The 26,370-nt window shown below is 40.0% G+C and overlaps 1 protein-coding gene across 1 annotated transcript; it reads right to left on the reverse strand.

The window, feature by feature from the left end:
- Positions 1 to 12,536: 12,536 nt before the first annotated feature.
- camkva (CaM kinase-like vesicle-associated a) lies at positions 12,537 to 25,223 on the reverse strand (the record flags this gene model as incomplete). The annotated part of the gene is made up of 10 exons (XM_084061668.1): positions 25,125 to 25,223; positions 22,539 to 22,670; positions 20,019 to 20,093; positions 17,915 to 18,053; positions 17,353 to 17,473; positions 16,693 to 16,768; positions 15,939 to 16,075; positions 13,671 to 13,749; positions 13,282 to 13,369; positions 12,537 to 12,773 (listed from the first exon to the last, which is right to left on the reverse strand). The coding sequence occupies exons 1-10, from the start codon at positions 25,214 to 25,216 to the stop codon at positions 12,537 to 12,539; spliced, it is 1,176 nt and encodes a 391-aa protein (XP_083917794.1). The 5' UTR covers positions 25,217 to 25,223.
- Positions 25,224 to 26,370: the final 1,147 nt, after the last annotated feature.

A 26,370-nucleotide genomic window follows, 5' to 3' on the forward strand; every position in this document is an offset into this window, starting at 1 on the left:
GAAAGCAAGCCCAAAATGATCGGCCATTTGAAAATAGCAGATCTACAAGATCTGCTATTTTCAACGCGTGCTTGTATATTGGCTATTTAAAAGATAAATAAATAAAAACCTTGAAGACATTTTGAAAAAATTTAAATATTTTTGAAACATTCTAACAACACAAATCTGATATGCGGGGCTTCCTGGCACAAAACATTTTCAGATGGGGGTTACAGTGGGACAAATGCATACATATTCATTTGGGGGACGGTTCCATGAATATTTGAGAACCACTGTTTAAAATAATTAAAGCATTGTGAAGCAAGCCCACATAAGCAAAGCAACTACACTTTAAAAAAAACAAGTCCAAAAACCCGCAAACACCAATAATATTTACAAGCAACTTTACAGAAAAACTAGCTCAAAGTCGCTTACAATAAGCGGACATGGCAACATTGTCTGTCTCCTAAAGTGCGGAGCAAGCGGAGCCGGAAACAAAGATGGAGGCAAAATCTGAGCTGTGTTTTTATTTTTTTTATTTTTTTATTTGCTTTATTGTACCCGATTTTACGTACAAAAGTTACAAACAGACAAAACAGACATAATCCATTGGTTAACCTGGGGTCACTATTTGGGGTAAATATAAAATCTATCTCAGAGTCCGGCAATTAAAATGACCTTGAGGATGGAACAGGACCTTTATGGAAACAAGCTTGGGTTTATCCTTTTAGCATCCTTTTGTATGAAACTGTGAACTGTCAGTACCTCTGTGCTTTTTTTGCAAACTGTATTCAATCAATCAATCAATCAATCAATCAATCAAAAGTCGGCCTCACGTCACAAATGTAACATCCTTGCATGTTCAATCCGCACCAAACTTGCCACACACTGTTCAGGGGTCTGCCATGACAATATCACACCAGAGGCCAAGTTAGGGGTCCCAAGGGGCCACGGGCACAACGTTGCTCCAATTCTCACCAAACATGGCACAAATGCTGTTCAGGGATCTGACATGACAACAGTCACACACAAAAAATAAGTAATAATTTGCAAACATATGTGGCACTAAAGCACTGTTACAGCAGTCTAACATTTCAAATAACTCGGTGACCATGCTGTGATCAGCGCAATATAGGACTGTATAACTGTATAGTAACATTATAATAAAGATGACATTTAAAATGTTACAATGCCAGAGTTTGTTAAATGCAGCATGGTAACTGTAACAGGGATACAATTTATAATCCCTTTAGGCTATTGATTTGTCGATTATTGATTATGCATTTAGTATTCATCTTGCTTCAGTTATATTAGACTGTATGCTGATTTGTCTGAATGTAATGTACCAAGAGAAGTAAATTAGTCTGATAATATGTCTTATGAGTTTAGCACACCCTCTGTGTACTTATTAAGCAGCAGGCTCACACAGCAAGGCCAAGGAGCTATTCCTCTGTAGGCAGAGAGGCAGACCTAGACAGCAAGATGGCGAGTTATAAGGTTTTATGAACGCAAGGAGAATATTTCTCGTATCAGGCGTCAGTATTCTGGCTAGGGCAGTGACTATGGCCTCGGCATATAGCAGTGGGCCTTCCATTCTCAGTCGATGAGAATGGAACACATGTTTATAGTTGGTCCAGGTAATGTCGCCGCTCTTGGACGCTGAGCGCGGAGCAGCACATTTCATAGTCAGGCAGAATTGACCTTCCATACTCAAGTGCTGAGAACACATCTTATGGTCAGATAGAAGAATGTCAGTCCTCAGAATTATCCTAACAATGTGTATGTATCCTTGTAGAATCTGTATTTAAGCTGTCCCAACATCCAGATCTGTGTCAGACTCCCGTTGCCTTCCGAGACAAACGACCACCTTTCCTTCATCCATCTCCCTCTCTGTTCTTTATTCTTATTCTCATTATTATATTACATAGGACTTATTGTTGTATTTAATAAATCTACTGAAACCATTTCAGTATTAACACTTCATTCTCTCACCGAGGAATTATTGAATTTCCACAACAGTAACTTAATAACTTTAAATCTTAGTAGCTTTTTGTTTCACTTGAGATAAAATTAAGCACAACCTGTCTACCTGACAGATCAAGACTGAAGTGGATAGGGGAAATTATTGTGGCATAGTCATGCTGAACCTACCAAAGGCCTTTGATACCGTCACTTATAACATCCTTTTAATTAAGATTAAGGCTCTGGGGTTTGACAATAATTGCAGTGGGTGATATCTTACTTGGGGAGTAGAGAACAAGTGGTGGGTGTTACTATATCTTCACCACTTCCTCTAACAAGTGGAGCCCCCCAGGGGGAGCATTCTAGGCCCTGCTTAGTTAATAGCTACTAGCACTCAAGATCAGCTCCTCGGCTGTCTCTACATCTTGGCAAAACAGAGTCGATTCTCTTTGTGTCTAAAACTAAACAAAAGACGTCTCCTGGGTTGTAATTGGTGACTTTGAAGTTTCGGCCAAGGATTCAATCAAGCACTGTAGCTGTATATTGGACAATAACCTATGCGGATATAGCATGGCACTGCAGGTCATAAATAAGGTTAATCAAAGAGTCAAATTCCTTGCTAGAACATCTTCATTCTTAAATAGAAATGCTCTGGAAATATTGGCATTGGCTCTGGTCCAATGTCATTTTGATTATGCAAGCTCTTCATGGTACACAGGTATATTTGCAGCTTCGAAAACTAAGCCACAAACTTCACACGCACGCACGCACGCACGCACGCACGCACGCACGCGCGCGCGCGCACGCGCGCGTTGGCATGTGTGCCAATATTCCGAGAATTCATGTGTTTGAGCCAACATTACGGGAATCCACTGAGTATACTGCCAGCTCGACTCAAGGGAAAGGTGAAAAATGGTACTCTTCATATGCCAATGTTGTACATGTGTGCAAGTTCAGATCGATTGGTACCCACCTGGGCAGGCGCGCGGGAAGTACTTAATAGCCAGGGGGGCTGAGCGTCGGGGGAATCCGCCTGACGCATGCACGCGCGCTGCGCGCGCGTGCATGCGTCCTGTCTGCGCGCACGCGCGATTTTTTTGCGGGTTCGGGTCGAAAAATGTGCGGGTTTGGGTGGGTTTTGGCACTTTATTTCCTTTACTTTATTTCGGTTTTAGGGTTAGGGTTAGGGTTAGGTTAGGGTTACGTTATTTAATTATTTTAATTAAATTTAAATGTAATAAAAAATGTTTTTTTTTAAATCCCTTCCCATCTCCAGGGGGGCTGCAGCCCCCGTAGCCCCCCCCCTTCCCGCGCCACTGCACCTGGGATAGAAATGAATGAGGACAGAATGTTAGACAGAGTAGTAGGTTAGTTGGATAGTTTCTCCTTCTTTGGTTGACTAAACTAAACTTGGATGCATCATTTACATAAAGCGATGGACTTTTGTTATAGTTTTAGCAGTTTTTTTTCTTATTCATGGTGATTGAGTATTTTGATTTGTAAGATTGCTTGTACGATTGCTTGTAAGATTGCTTGTAAGATACAGAGCAATCAACACATTAGCACATTAATCTAAGTAACACATTAGGTAACAAATTTTATCTCATGCACTTGAGTCTTGAACCTTGAACATAGTTCGAAATTAGCTGTACACAGACGGACAGGGACTACAGAGGGAAGGACAAGGGCGAACGTTTCAAACTTTTTCAGAACCTTCAAAAGCTCACACTGCGTGTGTGTAGTTTCACTACATTGTGAAACATTTTACACAACTTCTTTCTTATAGGGATCCCTGACACAAATTATTTTCAGATGGGGGTCCAAGGCAAAATACAAATCAATGAACTTGGCCTTCCTTGACCTGAAAATGTTTGAGAACCACTGTCAAACGATAATGAATAAAACAAGATGATTGACATGCAGACCACTACAGTACAAACTGAACACAGTGCAAGGAAAGGATTTGATCAGAAACAGAATGTGTTTCACAACTACTGTGTTCTATTCTTTATGAGTCTTTTTGTCTCTGTAGAGTCTGTGACAACTTTCACTGAGTGTGTGGAGGAATGCAATAAAGGCAGAATCTTGAGAATGTCAGGTCAGACTAAATACTCAAGTAAAGTACAGATACAAAAAAAAGGTACTTAGTGCAAGTCCAGTACTCAAGTGAATGTACTTTGTAGCTGTCTACCAATGGTCATTTTGATTGAAGGGCTGCAGTGGTCGTGTGGCCGAGGCCTAAGGGTGAGCATGAGTCCAACTCCTGATGCACAGGCGCAAATGTTCCCACATATCTAGCATGTGGCAATCTTTCCACCAAGTCATAGATAAAAGGCATTTACAGTAATAATGTTTGGATGATGTGAACGGTAACCACCACATATAAGTCCACCAAGTTTTGAATATTTGAACCATTTGAACATCATATTTGAACTTCAGGGAGGACGACCCCCCCCTCCCCTCCCACCCAACACCTTGACAAGCATTTGGAATTGTAGGAGTTGAGGCATTACATTTAGTTTGACTCGGTTCCACAGATAAATATTGTGAAAATAGCCAAACTACAACGCCTCGCAGTTGTAGATCGGCTATTTTCACAATGTTTGCCTCTTTCTTACGAAATATTTGATAATTTGGCCAATTTGGTATTAAAAAGGTCACCTTATAAATGTGTCTATATACCCTGTATGTTGGTTTGTTTACTGTTGAGTGAGAAAACAAATGTTGCACATTAAGCTAACCTTCTGGGGTCCTCCCAATATAATCATCTGGGAGACGGCCCAGTTTGGGAACCACTGGACTAATTTACTAGCAAACATTTCCATAGTTGAATTACAGAGTTGCCTCAGAAGTTGGCAGACCGCCTTTCGTGTGGTCACTGTGGTGGTCCAACTGATAAGACAGCTCTATTTAACCAGAGAGAGGGGGCTGTTTAACAGTACTGCTAACAGAAAACTGTATGTGATACACGTATACACATGTTGCTAGTATTTACGTTTACGTTGTGAGAAGCAGCAGCTGGGCTTTTTTGTTTTGTTTTTGAAAGGTCACACACTCAGAATGAAGGCTGCTCTGTCCGTGTTGCTATTCTGTCTGTCTGCTGCGCTGTCTCAAGGCATGATGGAAGACAGTCAAGAAGTCGAGAAGGAGACCCCCTGGTTTTATTTGGAGAGAGATAATGCAGGTAAAGCAAATATGGATCATACTTAGCTCTGGTCCATATAGTGTTAGGACCTCTACTTAACGCTATGCGACTGTATCAGTGGTGTGTTCTACCGTGTTACATTATATACGTCATAGTGTGACCTGCAGAACATTATCATAGCCAAGCGTAGCCCTCTACTAACCATTTCATCCATTGAAAACGCGCTAGCGTATACCCATGACCACCCGCATGTCGTGCAGGGAATGATTATCGTATACCTCTGAAAAAAACCAAGAGCACATAACTGGACTGTATGTATATTTTCCTCATGTGAACGGGAGCACGATGTCTACACTTCAGTAAAAAATAAACCATACAAGTTCAATACTCACAGAAACAAACACTATTTAAGGTGTTGAAAGCCTCCTTTCCACGGTGGGAAGACTGTCAGACCCCCACCTTTTATGTAAAATCCACTTTTTGTCCAGAAAATTAAATATTTCAACGGACAGATAAATGCTTTAGTCACTCCAGTGCACCACCTACAGATCTGGTCAATGGTATTTTTCTACTGAGCGAAAGTATATCGTTTATTTTTTACTGAAGTGAAGACATCGTGCACCCATCCGAATGAGGAAAATACATGCTGCAGTTGCATAGCGTTAACAAGAACTCCTGACGCTACCAGAGCTAGATCATTCTATACCAGGGGTTTTCAAACTTTTTTATACCACGACCCCATATTATGAGGGATTTTGTTTTGGCGAAAAATTTCCGTCGACTACCTTTTTTCACAGACGAAAACTAAATAGAAACTAAATAAAAACTAAGCTACGATGACTAAAACTATGACTAAAAGTATTGACAATTTCATCAACAAATTAAAACTAGACTAAAATGTTAGTGAGGGACTAGTGGGGAAGAGATCCAGTAGAACTAAAAGACAATTCATTTTATGTTTGGTTGCGCTCAGGTGTTGCGCTCGGAAAATAGCAGATCTACAAGCTCACAATGCGTCACGCTGTGACGCGTTGTGAGCTTGTAGATCGGCTATTTTCAGTATGCAACCAAGTGTAAAATCAGCCACTATGACTCCATCAAGGCACCGCCAAGATACATTTTAGTCTACTAAATCAACTGTAGATTTAGTCGACTGAAATCTTCTGATATTTAGTCGACTAAAACTAGACTAACAGTAAAACATTTCAGATGACTAAAATATGACTAAAACAAAATGGAATTTGATTCAAAAGATTATGACTAAAACTAAATTAAAATTTGCTGTCAAAATCAACACTAGCCGGATTAGCCGCATTTTTTTTTGTTGCAATGGCAGATTTGTCTGGAACCAGGCTAGCATCAACCAAATTCAAATTAATTCATGAACTATTTTTCATTATTGTCAAGTGATCTCTATCCCTGCTGGTTGCAGTCCTAACTTCCAGACTGGCAGCCATGGAGAAGACTCTGCAGGATATGATGCCACTAACTTCCAGACTAACAGCCATGGAGAAGACTGTGGAAGAGATGATGCCACTAACTTCCAGACTGACAGCCATGGAGAAGACTGTGGAGGAGATGATGCCACAGATTGCAGGTGAATTCACAGAAGAGCTTGTTATGAAACTATGGGGTGATGTTTAACCACATAAACCCCAGGATTTCTTTTTTTACCTAAGGTTTCCCCCAGAATATGAATGCTGGCGTTCAAGTGGTTAAACTTGAACCCCAGCATTCATATTCTGGGGGGGGAACATTAAAGGGAAAAAAAGCCGATTTACAAGCTCTACAAGCTCACAACGCAATGCAGTGAGCTTGTAGATCTGTGTGTGTGTGTGTGTGTGTGTGTGTGTGTGTGTGTGTGTGTGTGTGTGTGTGTGTGTGTGTGTGTGTGTGTGTGTGTGTGTGTGTGTGTGTGTGTGTGCGTGTGTGTGCGTGTGTGAGAGAGAACAGCTGATCTCTGGCACCACTGGACTTATCGCCATTGCAGTCCAGGCACATAGGCCAAGGAAGAACTATCCCCCCCCGTTTTTTTTTTGGGTCGCATTCGTGAGCCAATAATGCGATGACTGGCGGAGTCTATCCGGAAGGAGACTGGAGACTCAAAGAATGAGTAATGACAAAAATTACCTAATGACAAAAACAAAATAATCTGCATGAATTCAAGGCTTCATGGCGTGTGTAATTGATACAAAATAAGTTATGTTTTGGCTGGACGACTACTCCTTTAAGTGGTTAATATCAATTCCATTGCAGTGTGGTGGGGCTTTAAAGATGGCCTCTAGTTGGTTCCAAACAACATTATCTCAAAAAACAACTGTCTGGATAGCCATGTGATTTGCTATGTTCCTTCCTGCACCCCTGGGGAATGATTTAGGCAACCCTGTGGCCTTCCCACTAGTGCCACCATTTGGCAACACTTCTTCACTTACACATAAGATATGTCAAAAGTAGGGATGTACCTATATATCGGCCACATATCGGTATCTGCAAATAAAGTTGACATTCAGCAATCACAAAATCGTTCTGTTTTTGATAAGCATCAATTGTGCGCTGGCTATGTTGGTGTGTTGGTTATCTGCAGCCTACAAAGCTGTAGATTCTGAACAGTTTTTTCTTATTTTTGTTTTCCTGGCAGGCTGGCACAAAAAGGGAAAATAATGACACCAAAAACTACAACAAATATCTGTATTGGTATCGGCTATTGGATAAATTGTTATTTCGGTATCAGACAAGAATTTCCAGATCGGTGAATCCCTGGTCAAAAGTATACAGTTTATACAATTAAAAAGAAAACACCATGGGTGTATGCTTTAATGTCACAAGGTGCCATGTCACTGTCTTTTCATTCTGTACTTACAGAGAAGGCAAAAGTGGCTTTCTCTGCAAGTTTGACTACATCAGGAAACGTTGGACCCTTCAACGCAGAAACTCCGCTGATCTATACTGGAGTCCTCACTAACATCGGCCAGGGCTACAACCCTGTTACAGGTATGGGGGTATCTGTGATATCTCCACATGACATATCCAGGAACTAGGGCAGTGACAAATAGACAAAAAGGGATTTTGTTTTTGAGAAACCCCATACCGGAGGTGCTTTCTCATTTGAACTGGATAATGTGAACATTGCCCGGTGTTGGCTGTTCACACATGTACAGTAGCATAGGAGAATGTCCTGTTTTTCCTTTTTTTAACCTGGGATCCCAAATTGACAATTACTAAAGAGATGTTTATGTTTTTTGTTTAGCTTATGAGCCATTTCATGGAACTTCAATCTGTGAATATTTTCAACTCAAACCCTAATATTCAAGCAGAATTAAATAGGATTTCAGTTAACTGCTGTCTCTCTTCTGACGCAGGTCTATTCATAGCACCAGTCAAGGGAGTCTACTACTTCAGATTCACTGCGTTCAACAACCGCCAAGGACAATGGATGGCAGTAAACCTCTACCACGATGGCCAGAGAATTCTGCACAATTCAGAGATAGCTGGAGGCAATACCCTCATGTCAAACGCACTGATTCTACAGCTGGAGCAGGGGAGTGTCGTCTCCATGCGTCTCCAGGAAAACTGTGGACTTTATGATGATAGAAACAAATTGAACACTTTCAGTGGTTTTCTGCTCTTCTCCATGTAAAGGAAGAGCAGCCTTTATGTCCGCTTTGAAATTAATGTCTCAAATGCTGATATGACTACTGAAGGCCTGGTTACAGTTAAGTAAAAGACACACAGACACATGACATACTGTATGTCTGTGTACTGGTATAGTAGCCTACATTTAAAAAACCTTTTGAATAGGCGTATATTGTAATAATAATTGGAACCACTATCAAGGATGCACAAAGTATTTATGCAATGACCCAAATATTTACCTGCTGGTCATGACAAAAGCCTTGAAGATTAATTGACAATATATTTGTTCTTCTTTTTTTCACGTTTTGACCAAAAGTGAGGTCTTCTTCTTGCAAAATCATAATACAAGTATATCGTCTCTTTCGGGTGGAAACCTCATATGTCCAAAACAGTTTTCAATATTCAAAAGCATCAAAGGTAGCAGATCTACAAGCTCCAAACGCGGCGCAAAGCTTGTAGATCTGGTACTTTTGATGCTTTTGTTTGAGGCTGTAGTATGATCAAGTAGGGCGTCCATTTACAACAAGTTAGAATATGGAGATATGAGAGGTTTTTGCCCGACATGTTTTGGTGAAATGAGGACTGGCCACTGCAGAGACAGTTTAGCTCCACTAGCAAAGACTGAAAAGACTGAGAAACACCACTAGGTGTCAGTGTTGGACCATTCAATATCATATGCAGCTTTGAACACAATCACCTAGCCTCGGAAACCCAAGCCTTTTTTTTTTGTTTAACCTGGTTCTGACACTCTGTTTGATCTGGTTTTGACTCTCGGTTTGATCCCTGTCGATTAAGTTTGCCTTCTCTGATTGATCTCCCGGTTACGACTCTTGCCTGTATACTGGATTAAGTCTTGATCAAACATGTTAATTCTTAAAATATGATTATGAGTCCAATTAGTTGATGTAATGCATTTGTGTACTACAATGACTGAACTGTAATAAAGGGAAATATCTTTAAGCAGAACAAGGCTCTTTTTTTCATACATTTGACTGAGATATACCATTTTGGTTTTGGTGTCTATTCATAACTCCAGTACAGTGGTGGAAAGTAACTAAGTACATTTACTCAAGTACTGTACTTAAGTCCAATTTTGAGCAGAAGTACAATTTTGAGGTACTTTACTTTACCGGAGTATTTCCAATTTTCGATTATTTTACCTCTACTCCATTACATCTCAGAGGCAAATATTGTACTTTTACTGCACTACAATTATTTGAAAACTTTAGTTTAGTTACTAGTTACTTTGCAGATATAAATGATTACATTATAAAACATACATCAACCACTTTAGCCCTATTTTATACCTAGGCTATTTGAAAATATCAGATCTACAAGCTCACAACGAGTCGCATCGCGATACATTGTGAGCTTGTAGATCTGCTATTTTCAAACATTTTAGTACTTTTACTTTGGTACTTTAAGTAAATTTTGATACCAATACTTTTGTACTTTTACTCAAGTAATTTTTTTAATTCCAGACTGTTACTTGTAACAGAGTACTTCTACATTGCAATATTGATACTTTTACTTAAGTAAAACATTTGATTACTTTTTCCACCACTGCTCCAGTGTGCGTTAGAACAATTCCAATTCCATATAAAAGAAGCACTGAAAGAAACAATTATAAGTGGTCCGATGACTTTCATGATTTTCAAGTTGGCCCTGATCCTGAAAAGGTTCAGAGCCACTGCTGGTCTAAGTCACACACCACTACCACATACACAATGCTACAATACTTACTTTGAGATATATAGAAACAATGCAATATAATCGAATCACTATTTATTTCTGAAAACTTGGTGTATTAACGGTAACATTCAAAACTGAATACTGTGTTGACGGTTTAAATGTTTGAGTCTCCACAAATATTCTGAAAAAAAAAAAAAAGAAAACAATCACAGTTGCACTAATAGTAATATTGCTCAGTTTATTAGTTAACAAGCATTTTAACAAACCCCTTTGCTCAGCTAAACGCTACAATCAACGTAAGAAAAACAAATGTAAACAAAAAAAAACGTGGGCTATTAGGGAACAAATTACGAACAACGGCACAACAGCTAAAACTTTACTTTCCACAGAACGTACAAAATAGTTCTCTACGTTTTCATTTGGAACGAATAAAGTGCAAAGAAAGACAAAACACAAGCAAACGTTTTTGAGCATCATCTCGTAATAACTTACATTATAGCAACTTGTGAAACTGCGACCAACAGAGCTACAGAAAGAGACAACATAAAAAATAAATAAATAAATATGAAGAAATAGCAGACCATTAAGCTACTTTAATAAAACTTTGCTTCCCATATTTTGCTGTTGGGTGGAGACCTTGTATGTCCAAAACCGTTCCTTTTTTTGTTATAATAATAAAAAAGAAACATTTTAAAAAAGGGAAAATAGACGATCTACAGGGTCACGACGCGTCGCATTGTTGTGAGCTTGTAGATCTGCTATTTTCACTGCTTTTGTGAGACACTCACCGTAGGGCATTCATTTACGAAAAAACCTTAAAAGGTTGAGATGTGGAGATGCGAGGTTTCTGCCCGACAGCAACGATATCACACGTCAGGAGATTAGCTCTTCAGCTAACGTTTAAAAGGAAGTACAGTAAGTACATACAGTAAGACAATCACACAATCACACAGTTCGTCAGAGGGTGAATCAAATATACAAACATGGCTCTTTGGCTTTGTTCAGACTGCAGGCAAATCCCATCGGTTTATGAAATCTGATCTTTAGGACAGACTGTCCACACTGTTAATAAGTGATCAGATGGCATTTGTGTCGTTGTCGACCTATCTACATTGGTTGTGGTAACTATACGTAACGCCATACTGTATGTGTGAGTAATGCTTTACTTATACTCTGTTTACAAATCTGATTTGAAAGCATTTTAAACTAGGAATGTGGTTCAAATAATCATGATTAGAAGTCAGTCCCCCCCACCTTTTCTTAAATTGTTTGCTGTTCAGACCAATTTGATTTCAATCTGAATAGACTTACATGGGATTTGTGCTGCAAGTGTGAACATAGCAGTGCTCCATTAAGGATGTGGGTTAGGAGACAGCTGAACAGAATACAGACTTTATCAACATGCCATTACATTATGTATCCGGGATGGCACAGGTCCTTTTTCCACTGCTGTTTAAAAACACTTCTGGGGTCATTTTAATGTCTACTCTGGCTTCTGTGTAAACCCAGACAGTTCTTACGTTTTTCTTGATTCATTATTTAGAAATTTAAGACGTGCTCCTATATTTCAGACATGTAAAATATACATATGCCCCTCCTACAATATATAAACCAACTTCAAATGTTAACCATGTTAGACTCATTGAAAACACGTCTCTGCTTCTGGTGACCGATATTGTCCTTCTAATGCTTTAGTGGACCGTCACACACACACACACACACATACACACACGCACACGCACACACGCACACACACAAACATTTATATTTCATTTCATTACTTATTTTCATAAAAATAAGTAATTGAACAATGACAGTCCCCTCACGCATTAGAAGGACAATATCGGTCACCAGAAGAGTTTTTTCAATTAATTTAACATGTTTCAAGTCCAACGCGGTTTACATGGAGTTTGAATTTTCATTGGCTTATATCTGTAGGGTGCGTGTCTGACCAAATTAAAATCAAATATTGAATCTAACAACTTAAAAAACTGTCTCGGGTGCACGCAAAAGCCAGAGGAGCTAGACGTTAAAATGACGTGTTTAAAAGTGAAATACTCTTTCAATCAGTCTCATGTCCCTGTGTTTGCGATGATGTTTGGAGATTGTCCCCGTGGCAGTGGGTCTATGGCTGGCCAGCATTGCTGGGCATGGAGGCTGCAGGGCTGATGGCAGTGCATGTGTTGACAGGAGCCTGGGTGCCGGCAGGTCCCAGGGCCCCTGGGCGTCCAGCTGGGGGCGCAGGAGTGTTGCCAGGTGGTACAGGACCCCCCGAAGGCCCCACGACAGGACTAGGGCCCCCCGACTCACTCTGTTCAGGGGCCCGAAGTCTCTGCATGAGGGTGGTCACCCTTACCGCTTTCTGTGAGCCGTAAACAACCGAGGGCTAGTTAGTTATAACATCTAGGGTAGTGTTTCCAAAATACCCTTTTTTATTTTCGTGTCCTACATTTTGTTTATTATTAATATAATTTCAAAAGATTTACAAAAAATCTATATTTTGTCTAAATAATTTCATGAATAAAAAATAAAAATAAATAAATAAAAAGAATTTCCATAAATAAATGTTTTTAACTTTTAAGAAGTAGTGAAAATAGCAGATCTACAAGCTCACACGTGATGTGAGCTTTTAGATCTTCTATTTTCACGAGAGTGGATCCCGGGGAGACACATTCCTCTTTTGGATCTCAAGCTATAAAGTTTGGGAAACACTGATCTAGGGGTGCAACTACTGTACACTCCACTGCAAATAAATGTAGTGGTGTAAAACGAATATTATTTGCCTCTGAGATGGAGTGGATTAGGATACTCAAGTAAAAGTAAAAGCACCTCAAAATGGTACTAAGATACAGTATTTGAGTAAAAGTTACCTTCCACTTGGCTTTAGCGAAGTTCTTCTCTATCTGCGCACACACTCCATCCTTGATGTTCTTATTTGAGGCTGCGTTCCCCGAAATCCTGAGGCAAAGGACAACCATTGGTGGAAGAAGTATTAATAATCTAATTCTGCAAAGTAACATGTAACCAAAGCTGTCAAATAATTGTATTGAAGTAAAACGTACAATATTTGACTGAGACTGAGACCATCAAAATTGTTCAACTAAGTAAAAGCCCTACCATTGTATTTAAGGACAGCGCTTGAGTACATTTACTAAATAACTTTCCACCACTGAGGACCAGAGAGCTGTCATCTCTCATTCCATAGAAGGGCAGAGCCAATAAACAATGTTTCCAGTATTTCTAAGAGAGAATGTTTTACCATTCATGGTTTATAGCCTCCTGCGCTGTTAGTCGTTGATCTTGGTCCACTTCCATCAATGATGCTACGAGTGTTTTGGCTGTAAAAAACAAACAGACATGAAACCAAATCTAGAATTATTCCATGTGTAAATACGAAAATTCAAACCGTTGAATCACATCACATTAGCCTTACATGCTCTTATGACATTGGTACTCATTTCATGTAGGCTACAGCAGTTTCATTTCAAGGACCCCGCAGTTTGATATATGCATTATGGCCACAGACTCCCATTTGATATAATTTCTTATCTCTGGAACCCAAATCTGTAAAATCCTCTATAAATGGAACCAAGTGGACACTTACTGGTCCATATGGTTCCATTTATACACTGTCAGAGTTACAGACCCATTAACGGTCCATTTGGTTCCTAATTACCAGTCATTTATAGTCAAAGAGAAGACAAACCTTTATAGAGAGATTGAAAGAGAATATTATATTCTCCTGTAGCGGGGGGGGACGCGCGACAGGACGCGCAATAACCCCACGTTTGCTATTACTTTCGCCTGCGCACTTCACCGGGTATGGACTAGTATTGTATAACATGTAGTTGCAGATTACACTTTTTCATAGATTTCATAATTGCTACATTACGGGGGTGACAGTGGCTCAGGGGTAGGGTGGACGGGTAGAGTGAATTGGAAACCGCAAGGTTCCCAGTTCGATCCCGGACTGGGGGGCTCCCCCAGAGTTAGTGTCGAAGTGTCCTTGAGCAAGACGCTGAACCCCTAATTGCTCCCGATGAGCAGGTGCAGGAGGAGGAGCAGGAGGAGGAGCAGGCCTTGCATGATTTCCTCCTCCATCGGTGTGTGAATGGGTGAATGTAATGCACAATCTATGTAAAGCGCTTTGGATGAAAGCACTATATAAATGCACCGTTTACCATTTACATAGCTTCATAGACTTGTTTGACAGCACTGTCAATGTTGTGTTGAATATGTATTTTCAGACAGATAACCACGTAAACCCTCAATACTTAGAAAACGTGTACTTTGTCTGCTCTTTTTTCCCCCTACACCAAACGTCTTTGCCGAAAATAGCTGGTCTACAAGCTCACATGAGCTTGTAGATCTGCTATTTTTGGCTAATGTTCCCCTCAGAATAGGGATGCTAGGGCTCAAGTGGTTAATGTACCCCAAAAAAGTTCCTATCACACAAAGATTTGGTGACCCCCCTGTAATAACTCTGAGGACCCCCTAGAGGTCCCGGACCCCTGATGAAGACCCATGTTTTAAGTTGTTTTAGAAATGGCGTCCGCCAGCAGTGTCCTGCCTAAAGAGGACTTTCCTGTGTTCTATCTGTCTGGATGTGTTCACTGATCCAGTCAGCACTACATGTGGACACAACGACTGCAAAACCTGTATCACACATTACTGGGACACTAATGATGTGAGTCAGTGTCCACTGTGTACAACAATCTTCTATAAGAGACCATGAGTATCTGTCAATAAGTTTGTTCCTGCGATGGTTCATCGGTTCAGGAGTCGAAAGTTGAAAGAAGAATTATGAAAGAAAAAGACAGAGGCTGAAAGTCAGCAGATGATCCAGGATAGACAATTGAAGATTCAGGAAGTCAAACACTCTGTAGAGCTCAGCAGGAGAGATGCAGACACAGAGATAGCAGACGGTCTTCAGACAGGTCTTCACACACTGTATGCACTGTGAAAAACGTAGGTTGGGGAGCTCCAAATAAACAATAAGTACAATACATAAATAGCAGCAAGAAGAACAGCCCTAAAGGCAATTAACAAGAGCTTAAAAACAAGTTAAAAACCCAGATCAGCATACAAGGCCATGAAAAAAAAGTGATGTGTTCATCACTTTTTTCTTATGTGTCAGTCTTATAGCCTGGGGGAAGAAGCTGTTCCTCAATCTGCTTGTGTGCCAGCAACATTTGTTGTACAATCAATATACTGTATGTCACTCTTGGCTCTTATACTTTATTTCAAATTTAACTGCAATTTGTGGGAAGCTTACATGAAATAATTTCACCCACTGGTTGATGTAAACTCATTTGACCAGGTGTAAACACGTTTAAAACCAGTAGAAACGTGTGATGTGAAGTTGAGCGTGGAACATTTTCATGTCGATTCGTTGAAGACATTTAAAAAGCAAGACGGTTATTGGTTTTAAATGTCTGTTTTGATATATTTTAGGTTATCTGTGACCCAATGATTGTGTTCTGCTTAAAAAATACATTAGCCTGATGAGGCCCTAGCGATCTCATACCTGAGTCAGAAATGTCATCCCAGTATGGTGAATCAAATTCATAGTCTCCTGACAAAATCTTCAAGAAAAGGTTTTTATCGTGATTATCATAGTTGTCCTCATCCGCGTCGTCATAGAACGGAGGGTTCCCCGACAAACTGTTGAGTTTGGAAAAGAAAGACACCATTTTAACCTCTCTTTTAAAGCGTGCCAATGCCTACGTAATTTTGACGGTTGACGGTTATATCAAAATTAACTTTTGTTATATAGATTTTTTGTTTTGTTTTATAATTTCATGCAGTTGTGAATAGGGTGCAACAGTACATCAATATACAGTACATCATATTAAAAAAAGAAGAATTGATTATAACAAATCATTTATTTTGATGAAATAATAGATTTTGGGTGAAAAAAACCCTGCTTTTTTGTTTTGTTATTATAGGTGACCAAAAGTTTAAGAAATAGCAGAAATAGCTGATCTACAAGCTCAAGGATAAAACTGGTAACACGTACTATGCATCCCATGTCTATAATGCACTATAAACCCATTAAAACACTGTATAAGCATAGTTATAAGAACTAAAACAATCATAATTAAGGGGTAAGTGGTTAATCAAACTAATCAATTTAAACAATATTTAGAATCCCTTTTTTGGGGATTTTTGCCTTGATTTGTTGATAAAAAAGCATGCTTCTTGATTAATCAAAAAAAGTAATCCATAAAAACAATCGATAAGAATAATGGATAGTATCAGCCCTAGTTGTGAACACTTACAGTATGTACATGATGACTCCAATGGCCCAGCAGTCAACTGGCCTTCCATATCTTCGCCTCCCAATCACCTCAGGAGCTGACAAAACACAAAATCACAATATTGTTGCTGTTGGGTGGAAAGGAATGTACAAAACTGTTACTTTTCGGAATTCAAATAAAATCCAAAAAAGCAGATCTACAAGCTCAAAATGCAACACGTTTTGAACTTATAGATCTCTATTTTAGTGGGGCAAAGTAGGGCATTAATTTACGAAAAAACGTGAAAAAAATAGGTTTCTGCCCAACAGCAACGATATATAAAAAGTATCATGTTAAACATCAACGTGTTACTGTATATTTCAGCAATGAGCTCTAATAGGTAGTGTAAGTTGTTTGGTTAAAACAAAACGCTTTTTGTGAAAAGGTTAAAGCTCTTTATTTCAATAGTAATCATTGCTTAGAGTGTTTGTTCAGTAACAGGGGTCTCCCCGTCTCTCCAGCTCTGCTCACTTCTTTCTATCATCACTTCCAATTTCACTTGTTTATCCAGTGTTCTGTATGAGTTCTCTCTCCTGATTGGATGAAATTGGCATCCTGACTTGAAAATGTGTTTGCTGTTTATTAAAGAGCTGGACAGATGGGGAGATCCTTGTTACTGAACAAAAACTCTATAATCCTTACCAAGATACTCTGGTGTGCCACAGGGGTCCTTAATGAGTCCATTTTCCAGTTTGGCTAGTTGGAAGTCACTGATAACAATTTTGGAGTGCTTCAAACGATTAAAGTACACCAAATTCTCCAGCTGCACCAGACAGACAGAAATAAATATGTAATTATTGTAATGGAAAGGAATTACATGAAGGTATTTTTTTGCCATGATTATCAAATGCAATTGTACCTTACTGTGGTGTAAGAACTGAAGTACTTTGTACTTTTAGGGGTATTTTATTCTAAAACACTCTGGCTTTTGTGTGCACCCCAGGCTTTTTTAAAGTTATTTAATATAATATTTAGATATTCATTTGATCAGAGTAGCCTAAACCAAAATTGTGTTTAAGTACAGTACTTGAGTAAATGTACTCATTTACTTTCAATACTTTCCACCAATGGTGCACTTTATTTAATCTATTTAGGCTATTTATTTATGTATTTGATTATGTGAAGCATAATGTGGCATGCAAAGTGCTACTTTTCACCGCTAGGTGTCAGCGATGGGCAGCTTATGTATGTAATGAACCAGTACCTTCAGGTTTCTGTGGACGATTTTCAGTGAGTGCAGGTAGGCCACAGCCTCCAGCACCTGTCTCAGTACATTGCTGGTGTCCTGCTCTGAGTAGTAGCCTTGATCTAGGATCCAGTCAAACACCTCCCTGCCTGTAGCCCTGAGGAGAGTACAGTACTATTAGTATTCTTTTTACTCAAGTAAAACTAGCAATACCACAATATAAAAATATACTCTGTTACACATAAAAGGCCTGTATTAAAATGTTACGTGAGTAAAAGCACAAAACGTATTGCCATTCAAATATACTCAAGGTACCAAAGTGAAAGTACACTTTTTTTCTACATAAAAAAAAGTAAACACTTTTATGAAAGTAATCGATCTACCAGCTCATACGTGTTGTGAGCTTGTAGATTGGCTATTTTAGAATAGCCGAAGTATAAAACAAGGCTTGAGTAGGACTAACTAGTAACTAAAGATGTTAAATAATTGTAGTGGACAATATTTGCCTCTGAGATGTAGTGGAAGTATAACGTATCAACAAATGTAAATACTCAAGTAAAGCCAAAGTACCTCAAAATTGTACTTAAGTACAGTACTTGTCTTGAGTAAATGTACTTTCCACCATTGCCTAGGGAGATTATTCATCTAGATTAAATGTGATTCTGGGAGGATAAAATAACTGACTTTATGCACTGGTTCTCAATGTGAGTGACCCCAGGGGTCCTTGAGGGCATTCCAGGAGGTCAGCAGAAATGATTGATAGTTAATCCTCACCATTATTACAAGTAAATACAACTGGAAATGATAAAAATTATGTCTATTCATCACAGTCTCACTGTTATCTCTATACAGTATATAGACAGTAAAGGAATGCTGGACCAAATTACAGACCATATCAAACCAACTCACGTTTAACAAAAAACATTTCTTTGATTTGGGTCCCAGAGATATATATTTTTTAACACAAATTGGGATCTAATACGTAGTGGTATAAAGTCACTAAGTACATTTACTCAAGTACTGTACTTAAGTACAATGTTGAGGTACTTTAACTATACTGGCGTATTTCCAATTGTCTATACTTTTACTTCTATTCCACTACATCTCATTATAACATTATAAAACATATACATTAACCACTTTAGCGCTATTATACCTAGGCTATTTGAAAAATAGCTCACAACGCGTCGCATCGTACTTTTGGTACTTTAAGTACATTTTGTACTTTTACTCAAGTAAATTTTGAATTCCGGACTTTTACTTGTAATAGAGTACTTCCACATTGCAGTTTTGATACTTTTACTTAAGTAAAATATTTGAGTACTTTTCCACCACTGAATGCGTATCACATTATGGATCCTTCAAATGAAAAAGGGTGAGACACAGACATAATGAATAGGGTGTGAATGAATGCGGAGATCCAGAATGTAACATTTAAAAAAATAGCTGATTTATAAGCTCACAGCGCTATTCGATCAGCTATTTTTTAATAGTTGAAAAATAAAACAGGGCTTAAGTGTTTAAGCTGTTCCTATAATGTTTGCTGCGGAGCCCCTGGAAAGCTACTGTACAATTTATGTAAATTGCCAGGGAAAATGGAAATGATGCTGCCATCAAACTATGAAAGGCTGGTAGTTAGCTAAACCACGAAAGCCACAGCACGAGTGTATTTTCCCAAGAGGATATAGTCTGTTATGAATATGGCTTTTGTTGTTTTTGTTTCCTGTTTTTCTTAGTATACTGAGCATATATTTTCTTTTCTTTACTGTGTGCGTGCGTGCGTGCGTGCGTGTCGGTCGCACGGCTATGAATGTTCCTTTTTGGAATAGAAAGACGTGTACTCCAAATTGCTGCAATTTCCCCCTATTTTTTATGGTCAAATATTCCCTGCAGAATGACACTCAATGTTTTTTTTAGGAATTCACCTTCACATTACACTTATATGTGTTGTATATATTTTTCAATTGATTTGTATGTGAAATAAACAAACAAACCAAGCCCCTTAAGGAACCCTGGGGGTCCCCAGAACCCCCTCTGAGAACCCCTGCCTTTAATTAATCAATGAATGAATCGATGAAAAGGCCACCCGTTGGCTCACAAATCGCCTCGACATGACACTCACAGCTCCAGGAAGAGGAAGTACTCTTTCTTGGTCTCAAAGACATCGATCAGCTGGAGGATGTTATGATGTTTCACCCTATGAAAGGAGAAGAGAAGAGAAGAGAAGAGAAGAGAAGAGAAGAGAAGAGAAGAGAAGAGAAGAGAAGAGAAGAGAAGAGAAGAGAAGAGAAGAGAAGAGAAGAGAAGAGAAGAGAAGGCAGGAGGCAGAGAAATGGAAATGGAAATGTGTTTAGTTTGAGCAGTAAAGCCTGATTTATACTTTGTTGTACAAGGGTGCCGATGGTCAAAAATCGCAGATCTATAAGCTCACAGCGCGTCACATCACGTCACATCACAGTACATACTGGGCTTGACCCTCTATTTTCCTCTCATACGACGTAGGATATAAATCAGGCTTAAATATATTCAAGCAACATGACAGGCTTCAAGCATAACAATGCAACATCAGCTTGGAAATGTCATCACTGTCGGGCAGCAACCTTTCATCTTCATATTTCATATTTTTATGTTTTCTTTCATAAATTAATGCCTCATCAAAAGTAGCGAAGATATGAAGATCACTTTAAAATCTTCGCCTATCATGACATCCCCAAAACAGGGACACTAGGTTGAAAGTGTCTGTCTGTGGATTTTATAAAGTAGATTTTAAATCCAGTCCTTTGTTGTGCTTATGAGAGCAATGGTCACCGAGTTATGGCCGTTTGAAGTGTTAAACACAGCTTTAGCTGCCCATATGTGTGCAATTTCGATTTTTTTAAGTGACTATTCACATGGCAGACCCCTGAACAATGATGGTGACATGTTTGGTGCGGCTTGGAGCAACGATGTGCCTATGGCCTCTGGGGGCCCCATATGTGGCCCCTGGTGTGACTATTGTCATGGCAGTCCCATGAGCAGTGTTTGTGCCAAGTTTGGTGGGAATTGGAGCAACCGTGCAGCTGTGGCCCCAGAGGCCCCTAACATGGCCCTAGGGGCCACACATGGGCCCTGTTGTGGCTATTATGATGGCAGACCCCCTGACCAGTGTTTGTGCCAAGTTCGGTGTGGATCGGAGGAACAGTGCGCCTCGCAAGCAGTGTTGCCAGATTCTGTGAGAGAAACAAGCAACCAGGTCTAGGAAAACCAGCCCAAAAGAAGCGGCTATGGGCCAAATGAGTACTTTAACATGTACATCAGCTTTTTGAAAATAGCAGATCTACAAGCTCAAAAAATCTTGCGGGGAAATTATACTGAGCAGATCTGGCAACCCTGCTCGCAAGTCCGGATGTTACGTTTGTGACGTCCACCGTCGGCCACTCACCCACCCTCTAGGCCAGGGGTCTTCAACAGGGAGTCCGGGACCCCTAGGGGGTCCTTCGAGTTACTACAGGGGGGCCGCCAAATGTTTGTGTGATTGGAGCTTTTTTTTTTACATTCACCACTTGAACCCTAGCATCCCTATTCTGAGGGGAACATTAACCGAAAATAGCCGATCTACAAGCTTGTAGATCGGCTGTTTTCAGCAAAGAGGTTTTCCAAAGTTTTCCAAGTAGTGAGAGTTCAAGTGGTTAACTGCCTGAAAAAACACATTAACATGAATCCTACCCCTGTGTGCCTGAAGCTACACATTGACAGTGCTGTCAAACAAGTCTATGAAATCTTTGAAAAAGTTTGGGTCCCTGCTTCATCTCTCTCTCTTAGCTAGGGGGTCTTGGCCTGAAAAAAACATTGAAGACCCCTGCTCTAGGCAATTTTAATAGAGGATATGTAACCAATGTATTAACAAGAGCTTTGAGACTAAATAACTACGGTGGATCCATTGGAACACAGGACAAGGTTTACACCCGACAGTGACGAAACACAAGTTGAAACCACTCAAAACCTGCCATTGTTGCCATGATTCAAGCCATCTGAGGGCGACATCATCCTAAAATGTAATTAAAAGATAATGACATTATTATGCTTAATGAGTGACATAGTTTTATCTAAATTAATTTAGCCCCTTGAGTATTTTCATTGTTATGAAAAATGTCTGTCAGTTACTGACCCAATGGTCCTCCATATCAACACAGAACACCCTAGGAACGCATTGGTAAGTAGCATCCTCTGTCCCCCGCCCCCATCCCTCCTGCTTCTGTAAATAGACCTTTTGTTGCTACTGGAGCTTATACCATTATGTATTGTTTCGTATTGTATGTATTGTATTGTCTATGTCTTACTGATGAATTGAGTAAAATGGTCCACAATGGAAACAAGCGCCTGGGGCTTTTTGTGTTATCCTTTTAGCATAGCGTTTGACTGTACTGTTAACAATATTGGTGCTAAAGTATCCAATCAATCAATCAATCTTTTTTGATAAATTCTATCTCAGCCATGACAAAAGGCCAGGAGGCGGAGATTATATTTTCGCCCCAGTCCGTGTGTCTGTGTGTCTGTGAGCAGCTAATCTCGGACACCGCTGGGCCGACCGGCGTGAGACGTTGCCCCTTCAACCGACCAGCATCGCAAATACAGCAATAAGAGCATTAAAAACGTCACTCACATTTTCAAGATCAGGATCTCATTCTTGGCGGCTTTCCTCACTTTTCTCCCATCCTTTTTGATGAACTTTTTACAGGTGAACATCTTCAGGGTATTCCTGTCCTTTGCTCGGAATATCTCGCAAAACTCCTCTCTGACAAGACAGACCAAAAGATGTACGTTAGCATCATATCGGTTTAACCACTTTAAAGAGGTGGTGCCATGGTTTTGCACTTTTTCTGTTTTTCATGTGTCTATGAGGTTGATAGAACTTCATTAAGGCCCCCGCTGGTGGTTTTATGGTGTTTCATGTCTTCTCTGACTATTTGGAGTTTTTTCCTGGAGGCTGAAACCTTGAGTCAAACGTGCCAATCCAAAAACAGGGGCATAGTGACATCACAGAGCCCCCAAAAAACATACCCTCCCCCTCATTATCATAACAAAACAGGTGTGGGCATGAGGAGGAGGAGGGACTAGGACAGGTGGGTGGTGCTAAGGTGGTGGAGGATGTGCTAAGGTGAGAACCAGGCATACTTAATGAACTGGAGGCGTGTCCACATAAAAACTTTTTTTTTACAATTTCTGTACACTTTTTTTTTGTGAAAAAGATCCTTACATAATAATAATACCTTATGATCAGGTTTTAGGGTTGAAAAATATCATGGCACTCCATCTTTAAGCAAGACCCATTTTCAACCTCATCTTCATATATAATTTATCCTCACTAATGCTCATTATAACATGGTATAATGTATGTCTAAACACACCTCTCAGAAATGGGTTATGGGCAGTTCAGAAACCTGCCTACCAATGACATCATCAGTGGGGATTTCAAGCTAATATATTTCTCTTCCTAGGAAGTTAGTGTGATGAAATAGAAGCCATTATGTTCTTGCATCAACAAAGTAATAACAAAAAGCTTGAAATCTTGTTTAAAGGTTTCATGACGTTCAGTTTTACCACACATTAAAAGTCTTTGTCATGGTCCTTCAAATTTTAACAAAAAATTCCACTCCAGTGATCCATGGCAGGTGTTTTTCTCTCACATTTCTAAAGCCTTTTCAACTGCAATGAAAAAAATAAATCTTTGCCTGCGGGTGTCGCTGTTGAGAGATTTTGCCTGTCAATCATCGCCTCTGCTCCGCCACCCCAAAGGAAAGGATAGGGGAGGGGAGGGGCTAGGAGGAGAGTGGGCGGGATAAATGGGCTGTGACTTCACTGTCGAAGGGCCAAGCTCAGATTACTTTTCAGCCTAATTATTCAGAAAACCCCAGACCACAGAAAATCCACTGAATGTTCAAAGTTCAGATTTTTGGGGTTTAATTGAGGTCATAAGACCCCCCAAAAAACATAAAAAATAAAAAGTGAAAATGAATGTCATAGAACCTTTAACTACCTTTGAGACACAGAGCTGGTAGACAGAAATGGCCAAGGGTGTAGTGCAGTGGTTCTAAAAAAAAGTGGGGTACGGGGACCCCCAGGGGTCCTGGGGGGGGGGGGGGGGGGGGTTCCAGGGGTTCCAGGGGGTCCCCAGCTAAATTAGTTAGTACAGCAACACATTCATTTTAACCACTTTATCTGTACGTGTTTGCTATTCAAAAATAGCAGATGTGCTATCTGCTATTTGTCCAGAACTGGCGATCGGACCGATATGCCCATATATAGGCATATATGGATATCCAGTTGTCCAGAACTAACGATCCAACCGATATGCCCATATATGGCCATATAGTGATGACATCAGGGATCTCCATATATGGGCATATATATATTTTGTGTGGACACAGACAGACGAGTACAACGGGTACTCTGACAAAGCCCCCAACACTATGACTCAGACATATCAGTCAGATCGGTGGTGCGACGTGTGTGAGGGCCGCGTAGAGGCCCAAACCTCTAGTTAACCAAAAAACAGCCGCTCACAAGCTCGACGTGTCGCGGCGTGAGCTTGTAGATCAGCTATTTTTGCCGAAGCGATTTGGTGTAGAGGGAAGAGCGCGGTATAGATACGCTTCCCCACTTCTAAAAGTAGCACTGCACCCCTGGAAATGGCACCGTCCCACAGTGAGCACTAGTGAGGACCCGTATACAGAGATTACTGTATGCTGAAAAGGGCAAACTGTTCCCCCTGGGCCCGTGTCCACAGAAACTGTTTTTTGAGCTGCCAGTGACTGTCTGCCATGCAGTTCTATGGTAAAGATGTGCTGGAACGCTCCTCTGACCCAGCGCCGCGCGATTCAACACTTTTGTTGGCGTCCAGCTTTTTTGGGCAGTGAGCCCTGGACTCCTCAAACAGACCATATAGTTCAGCTTTTGGAGAGGAGCTTTTGCAGATCAAGGTTACTTTTGATCCTCCTGGCTGTGTCTGACAAAACGGTCATTTAATTGTTACAATGTCCCAGACTCTTCTCCCTCCTGTCTCCCAAACTGTGGAACAAACTCCCCATTGCAGTTAGAACGTCAGATTCACTCCCAATGTTGACAATATGAAAATACTCTAGTAACATAAAAAAATAAGAAATACCTACAAATTTGACTTAAGCACAGTACTTGAGTAAATGTACTTAGTTACTTTACACCACTGCCTGCTGTGCAGGTATATACTCACGATTTAACAATCTGTCCCAGGTCATATTTGTCAGCGACTTCTGAAGGAGTGTTGTAGTCCTTCTCCCCAACTGTTAGACAGCCAAACGGCATGGTAGCACCTCCCCCAGCCTGGGAACACTCCGCTCAACACAACCTGTTAACAACACAACAACACAACCTGTTAACAAAACAACACAACAGCACAACCTGTTAACAACACAATCAGCGAAAAAATCTCGCCTGCCCTAAATGTAACTCCTGGGAACGCCACTGTTTCCATGTTGAAAATTGTTCATACATTTTCCGAAAATAGCTTACAATGCAAGCTTGTAGATCAGCGATTTAATTTTTGTTTATATTTTTGTTAAAGTATTGTCACAGCTTGGCTCTAGGCCATGACAAACATTGGGACGGAGACCAGGATGAAGTTCTAACTCAAATACATAATCAGTTCTTTATCATTAGTTCTTGTTTAATACATATTATGTATTAAACAAGAACTAATGATAAAGAACTGAGGAGGTATAAACAAAACATGATAAGGATCCTATGGAGTGTGGAGTCAGTAATCAGTAGTGTAGATGTGGATGTGTGAAGTGTGGTGCATGGATGGAAAGAAAGAACATAATCGTAGTAATAAGGGCATGGAAAATAGGGGTTGGAGCTAGTGGACACAGGTCTGCTTCTGTCAGCTTCTCCCAGAGACTGGCCAGGGCAGGGGTTTTATAGCCTCCTGGAGGCACCGGGCCCAGGTGCTCTCCAATGACTAATCAGCCCCACCCTGCTTCCCTATAGGGCAAGAGTTAATGCACAGCCTCACACCCACAACCACCCTGACTAATATATGGGGCATCACAGTATACAATTAAATATGTCAGTAGTTTCTTTGTATATTTAAGCTATTTGTCATATCTGCCCTGTGCAATTTTTTTATTACGAAGCCTATAAAGGCAAACAGAAATTTGCCTTTAGAAAGTTTATTCATAATGTTCCAATGTTCAATGCCATCAACACAATTCAATCGTTAATCGCACTTGTGTGACAATTAATCGTCAACTTAAATTTTGTAATCGTGTGACAGTAGTGTTTTTTTTCCCCAGCTACCAAATATACACTGTATGGTTAAATCAGCAATATAATATATATCAGAGCAGAAAACACAGTGGTGGAAAAAGTACTAAAATTCTTTACTTACAGCAAGTAAAAGTACCAATACTGCATTATAGCAATACTCAATTGCAAGTAAAAGTCCAGAATTAAACTTT

This window comes from Gymnoscopelus microlampas (assembly GCF_963454915.1).
Source record: "Gymnoscopelus microlampas genome assembly, chromosome: 7".
NCBI lineage: Eukaryota > Metazoa > Chordata > Actinopteri > Myctophiformes > Myctophidae > Gymnoscopelus > Gymnoscopelus microlampas.